Below are 24,662 nucleotides of genomic sequence, written 5' to 3'. Positions count from 1 at the left end.
GTGGTATGAATGAACCAAAGGTACAGAGCAAAACTCTAAAAAACTTCACATTTAGACATTTAGAATAGTTTATTTCACCTCATTATTATCTGACCTGAGTGATGACCAATAACTAAACCAGAACTCAGGGTACTGTCTGAGTGCTGAAAATACCAGAACTCTGTATTCCAAATATATCTGTAATATGAATTGATTGGCACACAGACCCACAAACAGAGAGAGTGCCTTCCACAGCCACTGATAAGTGATATTTCACCTATACCCAACCCAATTGATACTCAGTATCTGAGCCATCTGAGCATTTTATAGTCAATGGTATGGTGGTGGGTGAGTTAGCAGAGGTGTGTGTAGCTCATTGTTTTTCCTGTCACATAATGCGTTGTTAAATGTCTATATTGCTGTACCACTCTGACGTTAGAGGCTGTGCCCACATGACAAGCAAACCTTTCATATTATAGTCCTGGAATATTCATCATGCATTTATGTAAGCCAGTTATTTGGTTTGATTTATTAGTACTAATGTATGTTCAGGACACATTCATTGCTAACACCCAGAGAAGAATCCATATATAGAATCAATTGTCATACTTGTATTGTTTCTAATTGTGATGCAGTGAACGTTGTTATCCAGGATGTCATGACTCCAGGAGACAGGCGATGATTAATTTCCTTGACCTTGGGAATAAACTGAAGAAATTTTCAACTTCACTGAAACTTTTGAGTGAAATTAATTACATTTTTTTCAAACATTTAATTCTATCATTAGTTTGCTTGTATCAGTTCCCATGATGCAGTGGGGCCATTTACTTACAATACCTCAACGGTTTTAGTGGATTAGCTGCTGTCTCTATTGCAGCAGCAAAGATTTACCTTTAAAGTTAAATCCACATATTTTATTACTGTTTAACAAAAGGAGACATTCCTTACTACAATTAAATGTGAGTTATCACTACATGAATGCGTCTTCTCATCCATCCATTTATTTTATGCACTCTCAGCAAAGATGGAATGAACACTGTCAGCAAATTTTGCACATTTTACCAGGCTGTGCCTCGAACCTCTGCTCAAGGAGGTGTCATTTAAGGGACTCCTCAGATGTCTCAGATCATCAACCACAAAGAAAATTAATGAAACAAATGTAGTAATCAGGGTGGCATGGCGGCGCACAGCAAGGCGTGTCTGGGTTTGAGGCCCGCTCTGCATGGAGTTTGCATGTTCTCCCCGTGTCTGTGTGGGTTCGCGGTGCACTGGTGTTGCGGCCAGAGTGTACCCTGCCTCACGTCCTCAGTTGGCTGAGATAAGCTCTAGCACCCTGTGACCTGTGACAGCAGATGTAGCGGATTTAGAAAATTAATGAATTAATGTACAATTAAGATTTTTTCCTCTCATGTCCACAAGAAATTAAGGAACTTACCTCTAAATCTAAGACTGAGTCCTTTTATTATCTATGACCTGAAAGTCATGCTACTACAGCAATAGACAGTTTTAAAAAGCAAAAGAGCTTTTATTGACTGATTTAAGGACAAGCACTCATTAATTGTACATGATAATGGGGGGAAACTGGAGAACCCGGAGGAAACCCATTCAGACACGGAGAGAACATGGAAACTCTTCACAGAAAGGCCATGTTGGAAAGGATGAGGTTTGAACCCCTGCCCTTCTTGCTGTGAGGCAGCAGTGTTAACCACTACGCCACCATGCTGTCCATAAAGGCTCCACTACAGGTTTTCTCCTCCTTTATGTCTGTGCATGAGGATTTTGCAAATGTATTTTGCCACCTTGACTTTGTGGTGAAGTGCTGCATCTCCTTCTGCACAGTAATTCTTCTACACGCACCATCAGGAGATGGACTCCTGAAGCAGAGGAGGCTCTCAGAGACTGCTACAACACCACGGACTGGGACGTACTGCTGGGTGGACATGGCGAGGACATCGGTGGGATGACCCACTGTCTCTCGGACTATTTAAACACCAAGACAGTTCGGTGTTATCCAAATAACAAGCTGTGGATAACACAAGATGTCAAGGATGTCCTCAACAGGAAAAAGAAGGCATTCAGGACAAAGGATAAGGAGGAGATGATAAAAGCACAGAGGGTGGTCAGACGCTGTATAAAGGAGGCCAAGGACTCTTAGGCCCCGTCCAATCGATATCGGATATTTTAAAAACGCAACTTTTTTGCTGCGTTTACGCCGTCTGTCCACACGACAACGCAGATATCCGGAACGAAAACGCAACTTTTTAAAAACGCTGGCCGAGGTGGGTTTTTTTTAAAACGCTGGGTCTGCGTTGTCGTGTGGACGGTGTATCCGCAACTTTTTTAAAACGCTGACGTCTTGCCTGCGACGAAAACCGCTGTGACATCATATTTATGGGCCCGTGTGTTGTGACAACAAAACACGGAAGATTCCTATTGGATAAAATTTGACTCAATACTGCCACCACATGGTTTGGCATGCTTATAGCCTTCTTCAAAAATGCACTGGTGTGTTTACGTGTGGACGGAGATTTTTTTTAAAACGCTGTGGATTCGTGTGGACGCGAATCGTTTTCGATGCGTTTTTAAAAAGTTCAGTTTTTTTAAAAATCCGCTATCGTGTGGACGGGGCCTTACAGGAGGAAAGTGGAGCAGCAGCTGAGCACCAACAGCATGAGGGACGTCTGGGAAGGTGTGAGAAACATCACTGGACACAAAGCCAGGACCAGAACAGAGGGGGGAGGGGTGCAGAGGGCAAGCGACCTGAATGACTTTTTCAATAGGTTCAACCCCCCCCCCACACACCACTCCCCCACCACGCCCCTACCCACTCCCCCACCACATGCCCTTACCCCACCCTTCCTCTCATCCACCCTTCCACCATAGCTTCCACTCATCTGTAGTTACAGGGGAAGAAGAAGAAGAAGAGGAAGAAGGAGATATACTTTATTGATCCCCTCGGGGAAATTACATTTGTCACTCAGGTGTACAATTGTTACATGTGTTTCACAGTGTGTACAGGCCCCTGAAACAACCACAGCACACAAGGGGCCCTGTAAGCATGCAGTTAGTACACAATACACAACATCAAGCTGTACATCGGGAGGCAGAGTGACGGGCAGCAGCTTCCTGGAGTGCGCCCCAATAGAGCAGCTTGTAGGGGGGACGGCGCCTTGCTCAAGGGCGCCTTGCTCAAGGGCGCCTCAGCAGTGGCTGGGAGGTGAGCTGACGCCTCCCACCGTCAGCTCACACTCCGGAGATGTTCTGGCGGGAGCGGGAATCGATCCACTGATGGCTGGGTGATCTGTCTTCAAGACATCTGCTCTACCGCTGAACCACTGCCGCCCCCCACCATCCCCCTTCCCCCCAGTCCATCCTTCTCCAACAAACCTACCAAACCCCCCTCTGCAGCAGCAGAGCAGCCCCCCTCAATCCCCCTTCGCAGCCCCCCTCAGCCCTCCTACCCCCGAGCGCTCCTCCTCCCCTCATACCACCCCCTATCCTACCTCCATCAAGCCCACCTCAAGCTCCTGTTGATGTTCTATTAGTCTGTGGTCGCCAGCGTACGACAGGAAGCTGTGGGGTGTTGGGGAGGGAGCGTGCCCAAGGCGGATCTCTCCAGGCTAGAAAAGCTGATCAGGCGGGCCAGCTCAGTGGTCGGGATGAAACTGGACCCTCTGGCAACGGTGGCAGAGAAGAGAACCTTGGACAAACGACTGGACATCATGGACAATGTCAGCCACCCTCTGCACACCGTTACTAACAACCAGAGACTGCGCCTCCCAACATGTAGGACCAACAGACTGAAGAACTCCTTCATCCCCCGAGCCATTAAACTGCTCAACTCCTCTCTGGGGGAGATGAAGAAAAAGAGAGTCCACACGAGAGCGGAGGAATGACACAAACAATGCACCAAACAATGTAAACAATATACACACTGTCCATGCCTATCCAGGTTTATTTATTCATGCCCTTTTATTCCTAAGCCCCTTTATGTCTCTGTATTTGTATACTCTTTTTATTTGGTGGGTTATCTATTTATTACTCTTTCTATTTGGTGTTGGCATTACCTTCTGTGTGTCTTTTCTTTCTGTGTACTCACTGTGCTGTGTGCAGTGTGACGGAGAAATTAATTTCCCTGATGAAACCTCCCGAAGGGATGAAGGAAGTCCTACTCTACTCTCTCTCTACTCTAATTGAGTGTTGTTTGTGAGAAGGAAAACTATCACTTCGTCCTTCATTTTGTCCAGACATGATGATAAAGGGTTAGGGTTAGGGTGTGATAAAGCACACCGTGAATGACCCATTCAGAAGAAATAATAAGCCTTTTTAAAACGCAATGAACAACATGCATTGTGGGAGAAGGAAGTCTCTTTGTAATCATAAATAAGCTATTTTTATACCTGTCGGCCATGCAGTGTCCAAGGCAACCTTGTGTCATCCAGAAATTCCTACCAAGAAGAAAACTCCTGACCCTCATACTATTTCCATCCTGTAGAGAGAGGTGCCCAATCATCATACAATGGATATCCAGAGGAGAACAATATTCATACCATTTCATTTCCCACTGTGTATGCATGCTGCTGGCAGGACCGCTGAACATTGTTACTAAGGTTCCTGAAACACACAGCTTATTGTAATTGTACACAGGGCTCCTGCTGCCATTAACAATACATTGAAGATTTTGTATTCACTTAACAAAAATCAGCTTTCAATCTGTGGTCAGCTGGTTCGGCTTAATTACAGGATGGCTCCTATCCTAGAGGAAAAGAATGTTTTTACTTAATGAGGTCATGTGATGAATTAGATTTTTTGGGGGGTGGGGGGGTAGTAGGTTTGGGTAATGAAGTTGTCAGCAGGAGGTCCACATAATGAGGCTCATAAACAGAATAGATCTCAGAACAGAATATTAATATTCAGCCTTGAGGAGTTCAATCAGTGTGGAATGCACATGAAGAAATATTTTTCTCATTTTGCCTTTGTCCATAACGTTTGTGACACCTTTGTGACCAAAGGTCTTGTCATCGTTGGTCTATTTAAACTGAAGACAAATGGAACTGTAGACTCAGACTTTATTTTTGAACTACCAAATCTGCTGCTGTGATCATAGACCAGTGAACTCTCTTGTAAACTTGTGATTACATGAACCTTGTGAAGAATACTGAATTAACTGTGTAATTTAATACATCTTAATACATCTTTAAAATTAATCCTAATCTACATCCTTGTGTAATATACAGCATAGGCTTACTATGACATAGTCAAGTAGTTCTTATATGTATTTGAATTTGCAGTCGTTGCTAAGCTGAACAAGCAAATTAAGTGCTTTGCTGTTCAAGGCTTTAGCACATTGCAGACAGATTCGGTTAATCTGTTTATGAAGAAAAGGAAAACTTGAAAAGCAGATATTCTAAATATAAATATTTAAATACATATAAAATATATGAAGCATTTTTAAACCATTTCTCCATTGTATACCACCACAGGTTGAATTTTGTTTTGCTTCAATATACATCTTCACAGTTCCTACATTATTTTGTGTAACAATGTAACAAAATATAATTTAAATATTTTTACAGTTTTTGGACAATTTGGGTCTATTTTTTATTCCCCCCAAAACATCTACAGATTTGATTTAGTAAACATTAATGAACTTTGTGCAGATTAATAATGATAAGTAATAATGATTAATAATGCAGGTGAGTAGCAATATTATACTCTATATGCAAGTTTGTCATGCCTTAAAATTTATCGCAAATAAAATATTTAGTAGATGGAACTTTGCAAGGGCAGAATTGATGTTCGTTAAGAATTATCACTAAGATTTTTGTTTCACATCTTTCTAGTTGTGATCCTGGGAACCGGAGTCTATCCTTGGAACTGAAATCAAATTAATCTGATGATAAATGCATGTGCTTTAATAAGAGCAGCTGCTACTTTAACCTTTAAACTACAGCATAACTGGGACCCAGCCGTCTACCCATTTTGAATTGTGCTCATCTCTTTCGAACATTTTTTGCATAATATCCACCAAGGATGTGAAACATGTGAGTTAGATGAGGTTGACTGCTCAGTTGAATAGAGTGTTGACAGTTATGGAGATTAATGATGGAATGAAATTAAGTCTTAAGGCACAACGCACAGCACAGAGTGATGACAAATTTGTAACGTGAAGCCACCTCGAGCACATATGTCTGTTCTCTCTTACAGGGTAGGAGGATTGAGTTTTTCCCAGCATCCACTGAGTGAGGAGTTTGTTACACCCTTAGGACATTTTAAGTTTACTGTTCACCTGATCTATGTCATTAAACTGTGGGAAAGAACCCACGCAGATACGGGTAAAAGTAGTTGTCCTGATGCATTTCATGTTTTGCAAGTTGTAAAGCAGTTGTAAAAATCTAACAAGATCAAACAATAATTTTCTCTTTATGTGAAATGCACATAAAGAGAAAACACACCATAATCAAACTTTGATGATGCAAGTTTGTCTTCTTGTCCAAAGTGACCTTTAGCTAAATCTAATGAGAATACGTGGAGCGACTACAAGCCAACAGAGGAGCATGACAAGATGTCTCAAAGCACAGGACAGATGCAGCATGTACTGTAAGCATTTTGCTGCATAATCACAAAGAGCAAGTTTCACACTGCAGTCCTTTTTCGCCCTAGTTTAGAGAGTCTGGTGCAGTGATCATGACTGGAGTTGAGGAAGTGAACCCACTTTAATGTGAAACATATTTTGCCATGAAAACAACTTTCGGTGGGTGTATTTAAAAATGGGTGGTGTGGCTATGGCATCTAAAAGGGAGACTTGTGAAGAAAACAAAACAGCTCAGTGTCACAGAGTAATGAATTGAAAATAGAGGTTTTCTCTATCTAGTTCTGGAGTTCACTGTAATATCCGCTGTAAACCTTTCAAGAACACATCTGATCAATTTTCAATAATGTCTCGTTCATCAATATGACAAAAAGCATGCAACTGTGATGTATAATATTTTGTTCAAATATACTGAAAACATGTATTAGACATAAAAGTAGCATTATTAGCATTCTATAGACAATGTGGTGTTTAGGGGTGTCCTACTCGGGTCAGCTCAGATGGCAGATCCATTAAACCTTAAAACATGCTTTGTACGCATTAGGGAACATGAAGGCCATCATGTGTCTCCATTGTCTTTCACAAAAATAAAAGCTGCACCACTACAGTCAGCACATAGCAGTCTGATTTATATTTTGGTAATTTTTTAAGAGCTGATTAAGTTGCAAAATAATTTCCAACATCGATTGACGTTTAGCCATGTTTATTTCCATTAATGAATACTCTTTAGACCATGTCTAAAGTTAAGGTTATCATGAACAATACCAGCCACCCCCTGCACACCACCTTCTCCCAGCAGAGAAGCACCTTCAGCGGCAGACTGCTGTCACGCAGCACCTCCACAGGCTGAGGTCCTCCTTCGTACCCTGTGCCATCACGGGGTACAATGACTCTCTAGGGAGGAGCGGGGGGAGGTGGCGAGGTCAGCACGTGGTTGAACAGATTGAATTAAATTTTATACTGTTTATATTTTATTTATAAGTTATTATATAAGTCCTGTTAATATGCTGCATGTGTCTGTTAGTGTTGTGTATGTCTTGTGGTATGCCCTGTGATGTCAGTGTTTCTTTTTCTCCTGGTGTTTATCCAGTATTTATTCGCTATGTAATGCCTGAGCAGTGGATATGTACAATTTCCTCCGGGATTATTAAAGTATCTATCTATGTATCTATCTATCTATCTATCTATGTATCTATCTATCTATCTATCTATCTATCTATCTATCTATCTATCTATCTATCTATCTATCTATCTATCTATCTATCTATCTATCTATCTATCTATCTATCTATCTATCTATCTATCTATCTCTGTTGTCATTGGACAACGTTTCAAAACCGCTGGAGAAAATAATCCCTGATAAAATGAGCTGCTTTGCGTGTCCCTGTGTAGCTGTCAACGAGAGAGAATGACAAATAAGGGAATGAAATGTTTCAGTCAAACAATACTGAATCAAAACCAGCAAAGAAGTCTTTTGCCCAGGAGTTTTTCTAGTGATGTTGGTTAAACTACTTCAGAATTGCTGGACTTCCTCACTGTCCACTAAAAAAAAGAATTCCCTGAACTCTAAGACTAGACCATAAAATGAAGAAAAAACCCTGTCAAACTAATACACAACGATAACCATTACGTATTCTTCAGTCTGCAGGCATAAACCAATACACCTTAACAGTTCTGGTGGTATTTCTATGCAATATAAAGCATCTGACAGGTCTGCGTTACTCCAGGGATCTTTTGTTCTGTGCCTCAGCTGGAATGCATTTATCATGTGGGGTCTATCCCGACCTTGCAGCTGCGTCTTTGATTTTACTGAGTTTGTACAGTACAGTACCTCTAAATCAATGGCCTTAATATAGCAGCTCCTCTGATTCATGTGAGGTGAAAGACCCATTTTCTTTACAGCAACGTCTGCATAAATGGCTGAAAACAAACAAGCAGTGGTGAGGAGAAATAGAATCAATATCCTTTCAGCATAGTAATAATTTATTTTCATTATGAAAATACTTAAGATATTAGTAAAAAAAAAGAGAGAATGATAAGAAAAAATGGTGTGTTAGATATTTGCTGTCATCCTCCACCTGCAGACATTTTCATATGATTGTCATATCACTTGTATTCATTTGACGTACAGCATTTCAAGCACTGGTCATTAAATTCTGGATAATGTTCACTTACTTGGAAGCCCCTGAGCTCCATACACTCAAAGGTCACAAGAAACCCCTCGGTGCTGTTGATTATAGACTTTATTCTAATTGGTGAGCTATTCAAACTGGTGGGGAAAAGGTCAAATGCATTACAAGGGTTAGCAGATGCATGGGATGGTGCGGTTTGCCGGAGGAGGGCAGTCCTTCATTGTTACAGTTCACTGTACTCAACACCTTTATCTGAATTTTTATTTTAAACAACAATTCAAAAGCTGCTCAGAATCCCCATATTTCAATGTAACTCAGTGTTATCTGTGTCCATTTTTTCAGCCATGACTAAATCATCTTCCACATTATCTCACATAAGTAGCTACTATGATAGAAGTTCGGTAGAACCTATGCTAAATGGCAAAAATTACCAATTTCATTAATGTGTGTGAAACCATAGCATTTCGTTTAGCCCTGAGTTTGGTGTCAGTCAACCCAAGAACACATTACAGTGGGACCAGTCAATCACAAAACTGCTGCGCTCTGAAGTGTACCGGTACTCTTCTGCATCACCTATTTAACACTATTACTATGATTTACGAACCAAATATTATTTCTATTCATCTGTAATGATGCATTCAGATGCACATTGTGTGTCTGCATCAAGCTAAGCTCTATCCAGATGTATCTTGAGATGTATTTACTCCTGAGGCCTGTACCATAAAGCTTGATGAACCTAGCCGGGCTTCCTCTTACTAATCTGGCTTCACTTACCGAGACATCCGCCCTCCGGATTTTCAGTACCATAAAGCCGGCTATGAACTCACTAATTCAATTCAGGCATGTCCACTCTAGATCTGTGCGCGCTCACACAAAAAGGGTGGAGGTTGCTGCATGCGACCAGTCACAAACATGCAACAAACCGGCCAGAGCGGCATATTTCACAACGGAGGAGCAAACAATAATAATTAATAAATACGAGCAATACAAATCAATAATCCAGGCAAAAAGCAACACAGTTGCAGCTGCCAAACGGCGCAAGGATCGCTGGCACAAAATCGCCGAATGTGTCAATGCGGAAGTTAGTTCTATTATATTACTTCCCCACTATGACTGCACTTGTATATCTGACTACAGTAACATTTGTGTGTTCCATAAATGTATGTGTGTACGACATTTTTCATTATGGCATGTGACTGTAGCCCCCGCGACTTTATGAATAGCTCTACATACTGTGTTCTTCCCGAGGTTTTCGACATTGCCCACAAAGAGTACATATGAATGAATGAATCAATCCATGATTTACTTGAACAAATAATTGATAAATGCCATTTTATCTATGGCTTGCTTGTAACCCATCCAACAAGGGATTTAAGGACATCATAATAATTATGAACATCACTAAGAAATATATTAACTGTGGCAAAAAACGTCAGTGCAATGCACCCTGTCTGCGGGACTGTCAGCGCGTGGTTGCGGTGCGTTACATTACTGATGTAAGGCTCCAGCAGCTGACAGATGTAATGTAACCCCTCTCCCCAAAACCTGTACCTTTCGTACAGTGATTGTTCAGGCAATTCCAACGGATTACAGCGATCTCTAAATATTCTCTCGTGCCTGAGCGCTCTTCGCACAAGCTGTGCACCAAGATCCACGGGTTCTCATAAAACGGACAGCCCGTTTTCCAAGAGAACTGATTGGTCAGTAGGTGGGGCTGTTATACCTGCTGAGCTCTTATCCTGAACTTATCCTGCTCCGGAGCAGGGGTTCAGCATAGGTTACCGCGACAACGTAGCCCGATAGAAAGTCAGCCACCTTTATGGTACCGAAAAGCCAGGGTTAAGCCTGAAGTTATTACACTAAGCCGTAATCCAGCTTTATGGTACAGGCCTCTGGTCACCAACATAACTGTATTTTTAACAGTTTATTATTCACACCTCAAAGTGCTAAAATGACACGTACCAGGAAGGCAACTAGAACAACACCTCTTAAGGGGAACTTCACTTTAAAAATGGTTCCATTTACACTGACGTCAGCCCGTCTGTTGGTCTGAGAGGTGAATCATCCATCAGTATGACTGCCTTCAACAGAAACACGATCCTTCTGTCTGTCTGTCGGTCTGTCTGTCTAATCTGGTGGCAAATTAAAATACCATCTCAGCCCAAGTTATTCAGTTATCCATAGCACCTGTCGCAACATCATGATTTCCTGATCTTGCAAGACACAACCATAACTGAAGTACTATGTTGAAATCAGTTTGGAGCATGATAAAAAAAACACCCACTGCCATGCTTCAGAGTCACCAACCATGTGACATGTTTGTCCCACAGGGAAAACTGTCCACACGCAAAAGCAACCACTTTCTACCTACCTAACCACTTCACGGCACACTCACCCAGAACACATTCTAAACACAGAGCCTCAAACTATGCTTGAGTGCGACTTTTGGTTTTGTAAATATTGTCTAAGGTGAGAAGTCTCACTGAATTAGAGTTTCAGGCTGCTAGTCCACTTGACCTCTGTACCGTTTGTTTAAGTTGTTCTCTTGTTTAGCCCACCCTTATGTAGCTGGCAAAAACCAATCCTGATTTGGTTTCAGAGAGGAAGAAATTTAGATTAGCTCAATTATAGGGTTCAATAGTTTGTAACATTCTATTGCTTGTTTCATTTTGACGCCATGACTTTGTTTATTATCTTTTTATTTCACAATGAGATGATTGATATTCCTCTTATGTTTGTGTGGGAAATGTGTAATTGGAGTGAATCACCTTTTTGCTGGTAGCTAGCCTAGATTTGTCTATGGATTTTCTTCAAACCATGTTTTTCATACTCAACCACATAGCCTTTTGTAAAATAACCCTTTCAGTGAATTTAATGAAGATGTCACAGGTTTATGCACAGCCACATGATGCTTTTGTGTCAGTGAGCCACAGACAACAAAATAAAACAAAGACTGCTTTACATCAGTATTATCAGGTGCTTTAGGCTACAGCGAAGTGTAATGTATAGTGACTAGTGTGTGCAAGTACTGGGTTTGAGCCTGGTGTGAGTGGGTCTGTGATTGGGTTTATCTCACCTGACAAATTTCAGCTTGGATACAGTAGCTAAAGGCACATATTTTAGTTTTATAGTGTGTGAAGCTAAATGGTTTGTGGCCAACATGTATAATAAAACTGTTAAAATGGTGAATGAAGTTATTAATCTAACACACAGAAGTAGCAGGTGAGTAATTGAAATGAATACTGCTCCTTCTGGTAAAAATAAAGGATGATAGATGGCATACAGATGTGCTGATGAAATATAAAATCTTATTTAACAACAAAATGTTATTCTTAGGTTGGAAGTGAAGCTGTGCCTTTTTCTTTTTCTCCAAGAAAAAGGTCAGCATTAAATACGTATAAATGTTTTTAAATAAAATGAAATCAAAGGTCTTGATCTTTTCTTGTAGGAATACCAAATCGACATCATCTTTGCCCAGACGTGGACGGACAGCCGTCTCAGATACAACAGCACAATGAAAAAATTGACTCTTAACAGCAATATGGTTGGACTTATATGGCTACCGGATACCATCTTCAGAAACTCCAAGACTGCTGACTCCCACTGGATCACAATGCCCAATCAGCTGCTCAGAATATGGAATGATGGGAAGATACTTTACACCTTAAGGTAAACACTGAAAAGGTTTTTGTCTTTACTGAGAACTGAGAAAACATCAGAGACATTTAAAACGTAGCTTCAGTGGAGAAATGAAATCCAAAGTCAAAACAAACTGATGTATTGTTGAATATTCATTAGCATTACATTTCTAACAAAATGATGACACATTGTATAATAGAATGGAATAGTGAAAAAAGGTTCATCACAGTTCTTAAGACATTCGGTCAATGATACAAAAAAAATACTTGATTTGACATTTTCCACTAAAAGACCAGGGTAAGATTTACATCCCTGTTTAGAGCCCTGGTTGTTTGTAATAAGGCCCCCACATACTGAGATAATACAGTACATTTAAAAGTTCCTGATTCATTTGAAACTCAATTTACAGATCCTTGAATTTTTGCTTTTCTTAAATTGCAGTTTACACAAGTAAACAAAAAGAAGGTATTTTAAATGTCCTGTTTACTACCTGTAAAAATGTCACTGGTCTCAAGCTTCTGTAAGACATACTTTAGCGAAATATATAATATTGGGACTTCTTGGCAGCTTCTAAATTTAAACAATGACTTATGGTACATACATTTATTTAAATTTGAAGAATATAGTTATAAATTATAAATCAATAAAGAATATAAAATCACATTTTAATGTCAGCATAATTAAATAAGTGATCATTTAATCTTCCTGGAAATGACTTGGAATAATCAATTCGATCAGTTTATATTGCATCAGATTGTAGATCAGTCTTATATACTTTGAAATATACACAAATTATTTTATGATTGAAAAGTCCTTCAGAAGAACAGCACAAAAGCAATTATCTACTGTCATTACCAATGGTAAATGATAATCGTGCCCTAAAGCAGTATGTGATGGAAGCACGGGTTCACTATTAAAATAAACTGCACATTAAGCACAAAGCATTTCAAAGGGCTCCTCTGTGTTTTAGTCTAGTATCAATATATAGTGCTTGCTCATTGCGAATATCAAGCATTTTGGAGTTTTCTACTGTTTTGCCCTGATGTAGTTGAGAAAGTTAGTGGAGCTTGACCTTCATTGCTTATTAAAGCAGATAAGTAGAATCAGGTGAGACAAATTGGTGGATAAGTTAAAGACAGAAATATATTAAACCAGACCATGTGACCCTTACATAGAAGAACCCCTACAGGTCAATCATGCCAAGAGGTAGAGAGAGCTCAGAGGACCTCAGGAAGTAGTCCTCGTTAATCTGGGGAAAGATATGAAGTCACTTTTAAAAAATCTGCCTCATTGTTCCACCATATGACAGTTCTGCAAAAGAGTAAAAGACCTTTAATATCAGCAAGAGCCATGAATAATCATAATTTTTGATGCATCTTGGACACACGCCTCAACAATCAGAAAACTCGGTCAACATGTTTGACATGGGAGGTTTGCTAGGAAGAAGCCTCTAGTCTCAGAGAAGAACAAACCTGCCTGTCTCAACTTTGCCAGAAAGCACCTGGAGGAGTCTTAAGCCTTTTTGGATACATTCATTGGACAGATGGGTTCAAAATTGAATTTGGCAAAAACTTAATGTTGCTACCACCAAAAGAACATTCTCCCAAAAGTGAAGCATGGTAGTGGCAATGTCCCACGCATTCTTTTAATCCTCAAGAACTGAAAAAACTCCACAAACCCCAGAGAATCATGAATTCTGAGGAATAGTGTAAAATTTTGCTACATAACCTGAAGCCATCCGTTGTGAAGTCAAAGCTAGCAGAAGATGAATCATGCAACATGACAATGATCCAAAGCATTCCAGCAATACAAGCAAAGAAGAGCTCAAGAAGATTTGTGTTGTGCATGGACCCAGTCAGAGACACCGTCTCTCGAGTCACTTTTTGCTCGTCCTACAGTAGATGTGAGAAACTGATGTCACTATAGAACCCAATTGGTTGAAGTTACTGCTGTGAAAGGAGTTATGATACCCTATCCACCAAAGGCCTGGACATACTTTTGGAACCACAAACTCTTAGTTTTGTGATGATCTGTGTCTGCCATATGTGTTCTTCCTTATTCATACGTGCCTGGCTTTGTCTTCTTATTTATTGGTTTTCATTTCTGGTTTTCTGTTACTGCCATATTCTAGATTTGTTGCACCTGGTCTTGTTATCCTTGATTGTCTCATTTTTCACCCTCACGCATTCAGGTGATCATTTGTTCCACCTGCATCTAATTTTGCATGTCACTTCCTGCTCCGTGTACTTACTGTACTTCACTGCAGTGTAGCTTTGTCAATGTTGATCAGTATTTGTTTGTGCACAGAGCCGTGTATGCAATTCGTTGGTTTGTTACTTCCTTGACTGTTTCCGTACAACCACCAGATTACCTAGCCTCGTTTTGTATTTTTCTGGATCCTACCCTTGCCTGTTTTGACCACGATCTTTGTCTTTTGCTGTCTTTTGTATAACCTTTGCCCTGTCTCTTTGGATTATGATTTTTGTCCTGCCTCTTATGTCGCCTCTTGACACTGATCCGCTGTGTTTTTTTGGCTGTGAAACAAAACAAATAAAAGGCTTTTGATTTTTTTGGCACTTTGACTCTTGCGCCTGGTTTTTTCAGAGACTGTAACAGGTTTTTCTTATATCAACCACTTTTGGTAAAGAATAATATAAATATTTCTTTTCTTTGAGTCCATTGTTTGTAATGTCATTGCTGTGAATTGGGGTGTAACTACTGTAAATAATTTAGTACTTATTAAATTAAAAAATCATACCATTAAGGTAGGCTTCCTAAATCTTAAGCAGCACTGTATATGTCTAATACAGTAATCCTTCATGTATTCGCGCTTCAAGATGCATGGCTTCACTACATTGTGGATTTTTAGTAGGTAGTCATGTGATACCGTACACGCATGCTATTGGCTGCCAGCATTCTTGCTTGCGTTGCGTTCCAAGACTTACAGAAAGCAGTGCACTTCTGTGTATTAAAGAAATACTTTTTTTTAATACAAAAGTGTTTTAAACAGTCTATGAGAGTGTGGGAAAAGGTAATACAGATATAAAGTATCTGGTATGAGGTATCTGGTTTAATTTCAGTATGGGGAGCTTCATAAACTTTTAAATTAGCTTTAATAGTAAAATTAATGGTTTGTCGCTATGTCACAAAATTTTGTTTTTTGCAAGTTGTCCAGGAACACATTAAACACGAGTAACGAGGGATTACTGTATATGTAAATACCATATACGCAGTGTGTTTTTGCCACATGTTTTAATAAAATCTTTCTCCGTTGTTCACATTGTTGGAAGGTAACAAATGACATGAGTGAGCAAATTACCTTAGAGAAATAAATAGAAACATGAATTCTATTTGATAGTCGGGTTCCATAGAAAACCCATCTAGATAGTCTTTAATGCAGTTCAATTGATATTCAGTATTCAGGGCTGTGCAAACTTTGCGGAAGACAATGAAATGTCATTGGGTATTAATTGTGGACTGGCTTGGCTCCAGTAAGTGGAGATGACATTTTGTGATATCCGTGCCTCTCGCCCATCCATGATATAGTCCCAATCCTATGCTCTAATGAGGTTTAAAGATCATTTCAGAATTACATTACAAAGGTTTCTTTACTGTCTTTTTATTCTTGCTGTCTTGTATCTTTTGGAAGATGCACAATGTGTTTCACAACTGAAAACAGATCATCCACAGGGAGCAACCCGTGTCTAGATCACTGAATTTAGACAATGTCATGGAGCCTGTGATGGAAATCGTCAACTCCATCCACACACATGTGATTAACAACAGGCAATAAGAACCTCATGGTGGCCTGTTGCACTGAACGGTAAGGTGGCTGTCAAAAGGCCAGGTACGCTCTTGCTTCTTTGAGCGTTTGGATGCTGTGAAATTGTTGATGTACGAGAAGGTCAAGGACTATCCCGAGCTCTTGGACCTCCAGTGGATTATGGACATGGCCTTTGTGGTCGACATTCTATGTAACTTGGACAGACTGAACTTGACCGTGCAGAGGAATTTAATGATGCTGCCTGTTGTGGTGCAAATTGTGTTTACATCTGTCAACAAACTGAAGCTGTTCAAGGTGCATATTCAAAGAGGATATTTAATGAATTGCCCACTCTGCTAAAATCCAGCGGGCAAGTCACCAGCATCCCCTTGAATAAACAAAGGGCCAGATATGCAACACTGGTTGAAAACCTGAACAACCTATTTCTGTGATCTACAACTGAAAAGGCCCAGGATGTAATTACTATACTCATTTACTCGTTTAATGTTGAGGTGGACTGTTTGAAATCCCCTCTGGTCACAGATGAGGCTGCAACTGAGTTGGAGATGAGTGATCTTTGTGAGGAGGACCAAATGAAACCTGCTTTAAGGGAAGGGACCATTGAGTTCTAGAAAATTGTGCCTATGGAAAAATACCACCATGTCAAACAGGCTGCACTTAAAATACTGTCAATGTTTGGGTCAGCACACATCTGCAAGCCTGTTTTTTACCCTGAAACAAAGCATCAATTTGTTCTGACTGACACCCCTGAAAGAATAGCATCCAGTGGCAACAAGTGAAATCAATCCAGATTTGAAAAGGGTTAGTCAAGCCGAGGAATGCCAGACGTCGCAATGTCCATTGTTGAAAATGACTGGTCTGTTGTCTGAGAACTTTTCTATCATTATTGTGTGTGTGTGTGTGTGTGTGTGTGTGTGTGTGTGTGTGTGTGTGTGTGTGTGTGTGTGTGTGTGTGTGTGTGTGTGTGTGTGTGTGTGTGTGTGTGTGTGTGTGTGTGAGGAAGGGATGGCGTGATGTTCATGTGTGCCCATGTGTATGATGTGGTTCTTTGTGGTAACACAGTAACAAATGTGGTTCTTAGTCTCTGACTGGACAGAAATGTACTTTAATGATCCCCTTGGGGAAATTAGTTTTCCACTCGCAGTCTATATGACTGGGTGGCCCTCCCTGCTCTATGTGCATTGGTAGAATGACCCTGCAGCCACAGCTGGTCACTCATCGCTATCTGTGTTATGACCTTTAAGAATGAGAACAGTAGATGAGCCCCAGAAAACCACTGCCCCCCTGTGGCCACCCATGGACAGCTGCTTACTTTCTGCCCTTAAATTAGGGGAATAACGGTGGTCGAAATGAGGAAAACAAAGGCTCTTTCTTTCATCTCTATTGAACTGTTTTGTTTCACAGAATTAAAATAGAATTTATTAATTCATATTCGATACATTCAGTATCAGTCGTACAGTCAAAGCAGTAAGTAGCTTACGGTTGTGCTGCCATGCTATCTTTCATGGAGTGATAGTAACTACAAAGAAACTCTTTCAAGGTCATAAAACATAATTTTTCTTACAGACAACACTGCAATAACACTTACTGCTGACTTGTTCCCAGTTTTACAGTGCATTGTGTGCAGTAATTAGCTTAAATAAGGCAGATAATGGTGGGCAAAATCAGGAAGATCACAGAATGAAGCTCTTGCACTCACTCATCTCTATTGAATGAGGAGGCAGGTAATACCTCAGGGCCTCTACCATAGCCCCGAAACATTACCCTACGATCACAGAACAACCTGTCACACATATGCATAAAGTACATTACATATGCTTGTAGCTGTATATAGTACAAACAATACCATAAATAATTTGAAGAAAATAACTTTGATGATTGCAGCAGCTGAGTTCAGCATCTGGTCTCTAGTGGGTTACCACCAGACTTCAGATTTGTACCCCATAAATACTTAGAATAATAGAATAGAATTGAAATCAACCATGTTGTCAGTAAACCTACGACCTAAATTTACTGTTAACCTATTTTTGTCATTGTGTATTCCTCCCATTAACTATAATCATGGAAGTGCTTCAAGAATCCTTCACGACATCCTGTGTCATTCAGCTCACCTTAAGTGCCGTGACTCATAACAGAATTATTTTGTGTTTGAGTTGAATAAACTGAAACAAGCTCCCAATGTATTTACTGCTACTTGCGATGGAGAGGAGTTATTAACCTATTCTTTTTTGGTATAGTGTTTTGGCATTAGTCTTTACATATTATTAAATTAATTTCCTACCCCTAAAATAAGAAAACAGTTTTATCGGTAATGCTTACACACTGGAAACAACAGAAGAGACTCACTCATTTTCAGCTTCTGTTTTGGGGTGCTGTTTAGCTGTGGCCCCATCTGGTCTCCTTTTAACTAGACTGGAGGCGCCACTGCTCAAGAAAGAAAGTGCTGAGGGGAATGTGTCTAAGGGGCTTAAGATTGTTCTCGTGGTCATAACATTTGTACGCTTCCAGCATTTTGGAATAGCAATGCACAATATGAACACACAACACAGATAGCAGCTTTTTGTCTGCAGGGCAGAGTAGCATGACTTTTTATCAGTTCTTTCCTTGAAAGTAAAAAGACAGAAAGAAAATTCAAATGGTCACAAGTTCAGTGTGATCTTCTTCAAAAACAAACTTCAGGGACTCTCTTACACCCTGTTGAACATCAGGAGGCAGCTAAGTGTGTGAAGCCTTATAACATCTAGACAGGTGCAAATGATGGAGACAGAACCATGTTTGTTTTGGGGGTTTTGTTATTTTTTTGCTTTAAAATGCAGTCTTATGTGTGCACAAAGAAACAGTGCACTTTGTCAAAATGACAATTCTTCTGTAAATGTATGGCTTGTGCCTCAACAGAGAAAAACAGGCTGTCTTGACTTTGTACACATTCTATGGAAACCAAACCATTTTATAGCATGATTTCCCTGTTTTGTTCTGTTATTATTTATCAAGCTTATTTTAATCATTGTTTGCATTATTTACTAGCAGTGATGTACAACAGACTGGCTGAATTCTTCTTTTCCTAAAGGCCAGTGATGGTCTAGATTACAATCACTCATTCCCTGCAGCTCTTCCTGTGTTGATGGGGAAATGATCAGTGTGATGAGTGGATGAGGATCTGAAAACATCATAAAGTATAACAAAGCTTTTAAAGTGTTCAGACTACCTCTGAGAGGAAAGGATACGTTTGGCATCCATTTGCTTCTGGGAGAAAACTCCAAAGATAATTAATATATCTTTTAAAAATAACATACAAAAAGTATTTTGCACTGGATAAACTTTGAGAGCAACATATAAAGTTTTTTGTTGTTTTGTTTCAGGCTGACAATAAACGCAGAATGCCAGCTGCAGCTTCACAACTTTCCGATGGACGAACATTCCTGTCCACTGATCTTCTCCAGCTGTGAGTTGACCTTGAAGTTCTTTATAGAGACAATCTGGAGGCGCAACATCTGTCTGTCTCTCTAGAGTCTGTATCTACAGCATGTGACATCAGGTTTGGAATATGAGGTTCTGGTTTATTTTAATGTTTATATATTTCCACGTGCCCCTCAACGTTTGCATCACATCTGGCCTGCAGCTGCTTGTGAACTGTTTGTGGTGGAAAAGCAGATGGAGACATGTTGAAGTGGCCACAGTCAAGTCTTCCCTGTTGGTTAGACATACAGTACATTCTTTAGCACCTCCAAATGGGCTGTGTAGCTGCAGTAGTCCATCCATCAGCTTGGCTCATTCTGGTCAGCATATCCAGCATATCAGGATGTTTCTTCAAATGTCCTCAAATTTGGACTTGATCAACTTTATTGTGACATCATGAAATTCTGGAAAAAAAAATTCTTGTGATAATTCAACTCCGAGATTGTGACCACATTATGACAATAATCCATGTATATATCTTCTTGGTTGAAAATGTTTTGATTATCAGAATCAGCTTTAGTTGAACATGTCGTGATGACCCTCACCTCCGCAAACAGGTTGTGTGATTGTTTCAGTTTGTTTGTCTGTTTGCAGGATTATGCAGAATTTATGACCCAAAGTATTCCAAATATGATTCACTTTGGTGATGTTCTAGATCTGGATCTGGACCTGGTCCTTTTTCAAGGACTCTTTAATATTGGGAGGCGATTGTCATCATTTTGGGCTTATAACTATAGAACTATGCAAGCCAACTGTCTATCAACAATTAGGATTAACTCCAGCACAAAACAATCCACATGTTACTGCTTTGGCAAAGGTTTGCAATGGACAAGTGCTCTTGTTGCACCTTTGATGTAGTGCTCTATTAGTCCCCTGCACAAATATATGAAGACAGCATGTGTCTCATTCAGGAATATCCACTGCAAACATCCAATCCAATTCAATCCATTTAATTTCTATTGCACAATTTATTGAAACACAAGGTTTCCAAAGTGCTGCAGTCAATAAATGAACAACACAATAGATGCAACAGACCATAAAACAGTGAACATAATGCAATGAAATGAATTATCAAATAGAAAATCCAATAAAATTGGTTAAAATTAGTTAAAAAGTGAAATAAAATCAGATAAAAGCAATTAAAATAATGTTCAATAATATACAAAATTAAACGTACTATATGTCAAAATATTGACGATTTTTATTTATATATATATATTAATGTAAAGCCATTATTACATCAGGTCTGGATAGACACTGAAGTAATTGGTGTGACTTGACTGGCTGCTTGAGGCATATAGGCATATAGATGTTTGTCAGTCCTTCCAGTCCTTTTAGTCCTTCTGTCTGTCAGTGTGTTATAGGTGTTATTGGATTAACATGAAGCAGCAGTGATTAACGTTTCTCTTCAGTGTTAAGAGTTTGTTTTCCGATTTGTTCCTAGTTGAGTGTTGATCTATTCTGTTCAGTGTGTGTCATCATTGAAAGCCATGAATTCAGACAGGAGACTATGAACCTGTGTTCTGTGCTCTGAGCTACAATGCATTCACTGTCTGAGCTTGGTAGCTGCTAGCCGGATGAAGCGCAAGTACTGGAAATGAAATATCAGAACCTCACACAATTATTGCTGTATAATAGGTTCCCATAAGGCACAGAGCTCCGCGGGGGAGGATTTGCCTAACGTAACCTACTGTAAAATAATTTAATGGGGCTCTTTGCGACCATATGTGATATTTAAGGGGTTGTCGGTACATCCAGCAGGACATCCAGCAGCATTGATAGTGATGTACAGATGAAGCGTGATCTCTTGTGGGTCTCACAGATATTTATTACCAAACTCACAATGTGATTTAATATGACGGCCTCTGGCATCTTGTGCAGCACATTAGAATGTAGAACCTACTGACTACCACGTGTGGACCCATCCTACTGTGGTTCATCAAACCATCTCCTAAAACCACAGGACATCATCAGGCATTACACTGGTTTCCATGACAATGTTTGTGACTTCTGGTTAATAGAGGTGGACGTATTTTCAAAGCCAGTGCATGTGGTGATTGGAATAATTACCTAATAGCAATGTAAGCATGAAAAGTGTTTAACAGTCAGACGTCCAGAGAATCCGTGCACGCTGTAGATTATAAGCGGAGGGTAGAAGCCGTAGAATATCTTAAACATGGGATAAACATATGATTTTTTTTAAATGATATCATTCTTTAATCACAATTCCACATTAATAGATACATTGGATGTGTAACTAGGAGATAATGTGTCTGTTAATTAAAGCTGCTACAATCAATACACTTTATGTTTGATAAAATCACTGTCTGTGATTTACAATGTATTTTACTGCTGATACATATCATCATCGAGATCCAGGACTGTTTTAAAGAGTTCTTAACCCTTGTGGAATTACTTCAAGGATAAGTAGGTGTGTGTGTGTGGGGGGGGGGGGATACTCACATCACATCTTCAGATCTAGAAAACATCAGAGTCTGATCTGGATCCACAAATCCAGAGCTGGTGATCCACAATGTTATAGTCAGTGACTTACATCCAGAAGAAATAACATTAATGAAAGATTATTTCTTGACCAGCTATCAAGCTGATCTGAAATTCTAGTTGATGGCCCGGACTGAGTCATTATTAAGGTCAGCAATTATTAAATTCAGTCATTCTTTTCGGTGTGCAGAATGGACAAAATGACTTACAACAGGTTTTATTTGCAAATCTATGTAATGGAATGTGATTGGGAAGAAATCCCAATACGACTTGATAGATTACATTTTTCATAGTAATAAATAACAGTTAAAAAAAATAAGTATGGTAATCGGAAATTGCTATCAGGAAACTTCTTCATTTTGATTGCATTTCTGTTAAATATTATCTCTACCTTAATGACACTGTAACCTTTTAAATGATTACTTCTTTATTGTCACATACCTAATTCTTATACTTATTAATTAAATTTTGTAATGTGATTTTTAATGAATATTCAGTTGAACTTTTTTCTTCAGGCATCAAGGTATCTCTGTTGTGGAGATGGAAAGAGTGTTTCTGAGTTGGTGATATTTCTCTAGAATCCAAAAAGAGGAATATTGTCAATTGAATTTCCTTCAAAGGACATTTCCTATTTTATGGTGTTATGAAGACTGTGAAACAGAATGCAGCTGAAGCCTACTAAACATATATCTTTTATAAATGCACCATGTATGAGCCCATGACTAATGTTTTATGCATATATGTCCTACACAATGTTGCTCCATCACTGTTAGCATTCACAAGGGTTTGCTTTGTGCGTTTGACTGTGAGCTGTTATTTCATGAGGATAACCTAAAGAGCGACTGATTATTCTTTAATGACATCATTCATAATAAATGAGAAAATGTGGCGAAGGTTAATGGAAATCCGTCATGAAGCCTGTTTAAAAACAATTAGTAGTTTGTGACCTCGTCCCTCACAGTTAATGTACTGTATTTGTTAACTAAAACTCTATTACATAAAATTGCTATCAGGAAACGTCATCATTTTGTTAGCATTTCTGTTCAAATGATTGTGTCTGTTTAATACAGGATGGAACCAGCTCTATGCTAAAACATAAATGCAATCATTAAGCCATCATTAACTCACATGATGGATTAAAAAAGCACTCCAGGACTCCTTGCTCATCATGTGAAGGTCAGGTCCACATCAAGAAGGATTCCGTGCATTATCGAACCACAGCTTCCATTTAATCAACTTTCCTTCAGCTTCTGTCTTTGTTCCAGACTGTCTTTTCATTAGCCAGCCTCCAGCATCAGACAAATGTTGCTCTGAGTTGCCCTAGGTCTTCTTTGCACAGGACATCCATCATTTACGATGTACCAGGTAGCTCCAAGGGTCACACACAAACATATTCTGTGTAATTGCAGACGGATACCCGAGAGATGAGATGATTTACAAGTGGAGGAAGAACTCTGTGGAGGCGGCTGACCAAAAGTCATGGCGTCTCTACCAGTTTGATTTTATGGGCCTGAGAAACACGACAGACATAATAGAGACTACAGCAGGTAGGTTTGTTTCTCCCTCAGCAGTGGATATTTAGTTTTATATGACGCTGGGTTTGAAGAAGTACTGCCAGGAATCACTTCTCCGTATCGATTTACGGGCAACATACAATGTCATATGTGATATACGGAATTAATATCTACAATTTGAGGAGAAGACTACTAAATCATTTTCTAAGAAGGCGAGAAAACACATAGAGATGATGAATGAGCCAGTATCCACACATACTTCCCCATACATGAACTGTTTACTATAATTTCTTTATTGGGTAAATAAAAAAGTGAAGGTCCTGGTGAAAGCAGTCAATTCATAGATGAAAGAACAAATCCATAAAACTACTTGCTGTCTGATGATCATTTATGTAACAGCATCTTCTTTTTTACACCATTATGAAGTACAAGTCTCAAAGACATCTCTTTCTGTCATTGGAGCTCTTTATTTAACCACTGCTTTTACCAAACCTTGTTACAGACTGTTTAGAGCCGTTGAGCTGCACATCAGATTACATCCTCATGCTTCAAATAAATTTCCTCATTCAATGTATTAAACGTTGTCATATTCCAGATCACTGCCTTCTCATAGACCTGTCTTGGTACTGGTTCTGTAGTTTGTGGGTCATTTATTATCTGCTTATCGATGCTTCACATGATGACTCATGATTTCTTGTCTCCATCAGGAAAAGAACAGATCCTGGAATGGGTTCTATCACTCTGTCACATTTACTTTTCAGGGCATAATTAACAAATTGTTAAACATTTTTTCACAAAACTTTCTACACACAATAACCAGATACTGAACTGGTGCCTTTTTGTGTTATATGCATTTTTGTTGTTTTATTTTTTCAGTTCTTATGTTTATAATTTTGATTAAGGCTCTTTTATGTGTAAGGTTGGTCTCAAGCACAACACAAAAGTGGTCCAATATTGAACACATCTCTAAGGCGCCTTATTCATATTATTTCATTTACATACATTTAAAAAAAAAAAAATTTAAATTAAAAGAGAAAATAACATTTCGATCAAAAGCCATTAAC

At 39.4% G+C, this 24,662-nt stretch overlaps 1 protein-coding gene across 1 annotated transcript in view; it reads left to right on the top strand.

Annotated features, from left to right (window-relative positions):
* The window catches only part of LOC137599407 (gamma-aminobutyric acid receptor subunit gamma-3), a 57,390-nt gene that overhangs the window by 22,910 nt on the left and 9,818 nt on the right, over positions 1 to 24,662 (top strand). Inside the window, exons 4-6 of the mRNA XM_068320327.1 lie at positions 12,152 to 12,372; positions 19,486 to 19,568; positions 23,494 to 23,631. Coding sequence (XP_068176428.1) covers positions 12,152 to 12,372; positions 19,486 to 19,568; positions 23,494 to 23,631 — 442 coding nt within the window. The remainder of the gene's footprint in view (positions 1 to 12,151; positions 12,373 to 19,485; positions 19,569 to 23,493; positions 23,632 to 24,662) is intronic.

Source organism: Antennarius striatus, chromosome 7 (genome assembly GCF_040054535.1).
Source record: "Antennarius striatus isolate MH-2024 chromosome 7, ASM4005453v1, whole genome shotgun sequence".
NCBI classification, from domain to species: domain Eukaryota; kingdom Metazoa; phylum Chordata; class Actinopteri; order Lophiiformes; family Antennariidae; genus Antennarius; species Antennarius striatus.
Note: the sequence above shows the minus strand (reverse complement) of the source record. Positions and strands in the feature narration are given on the sequence as shown.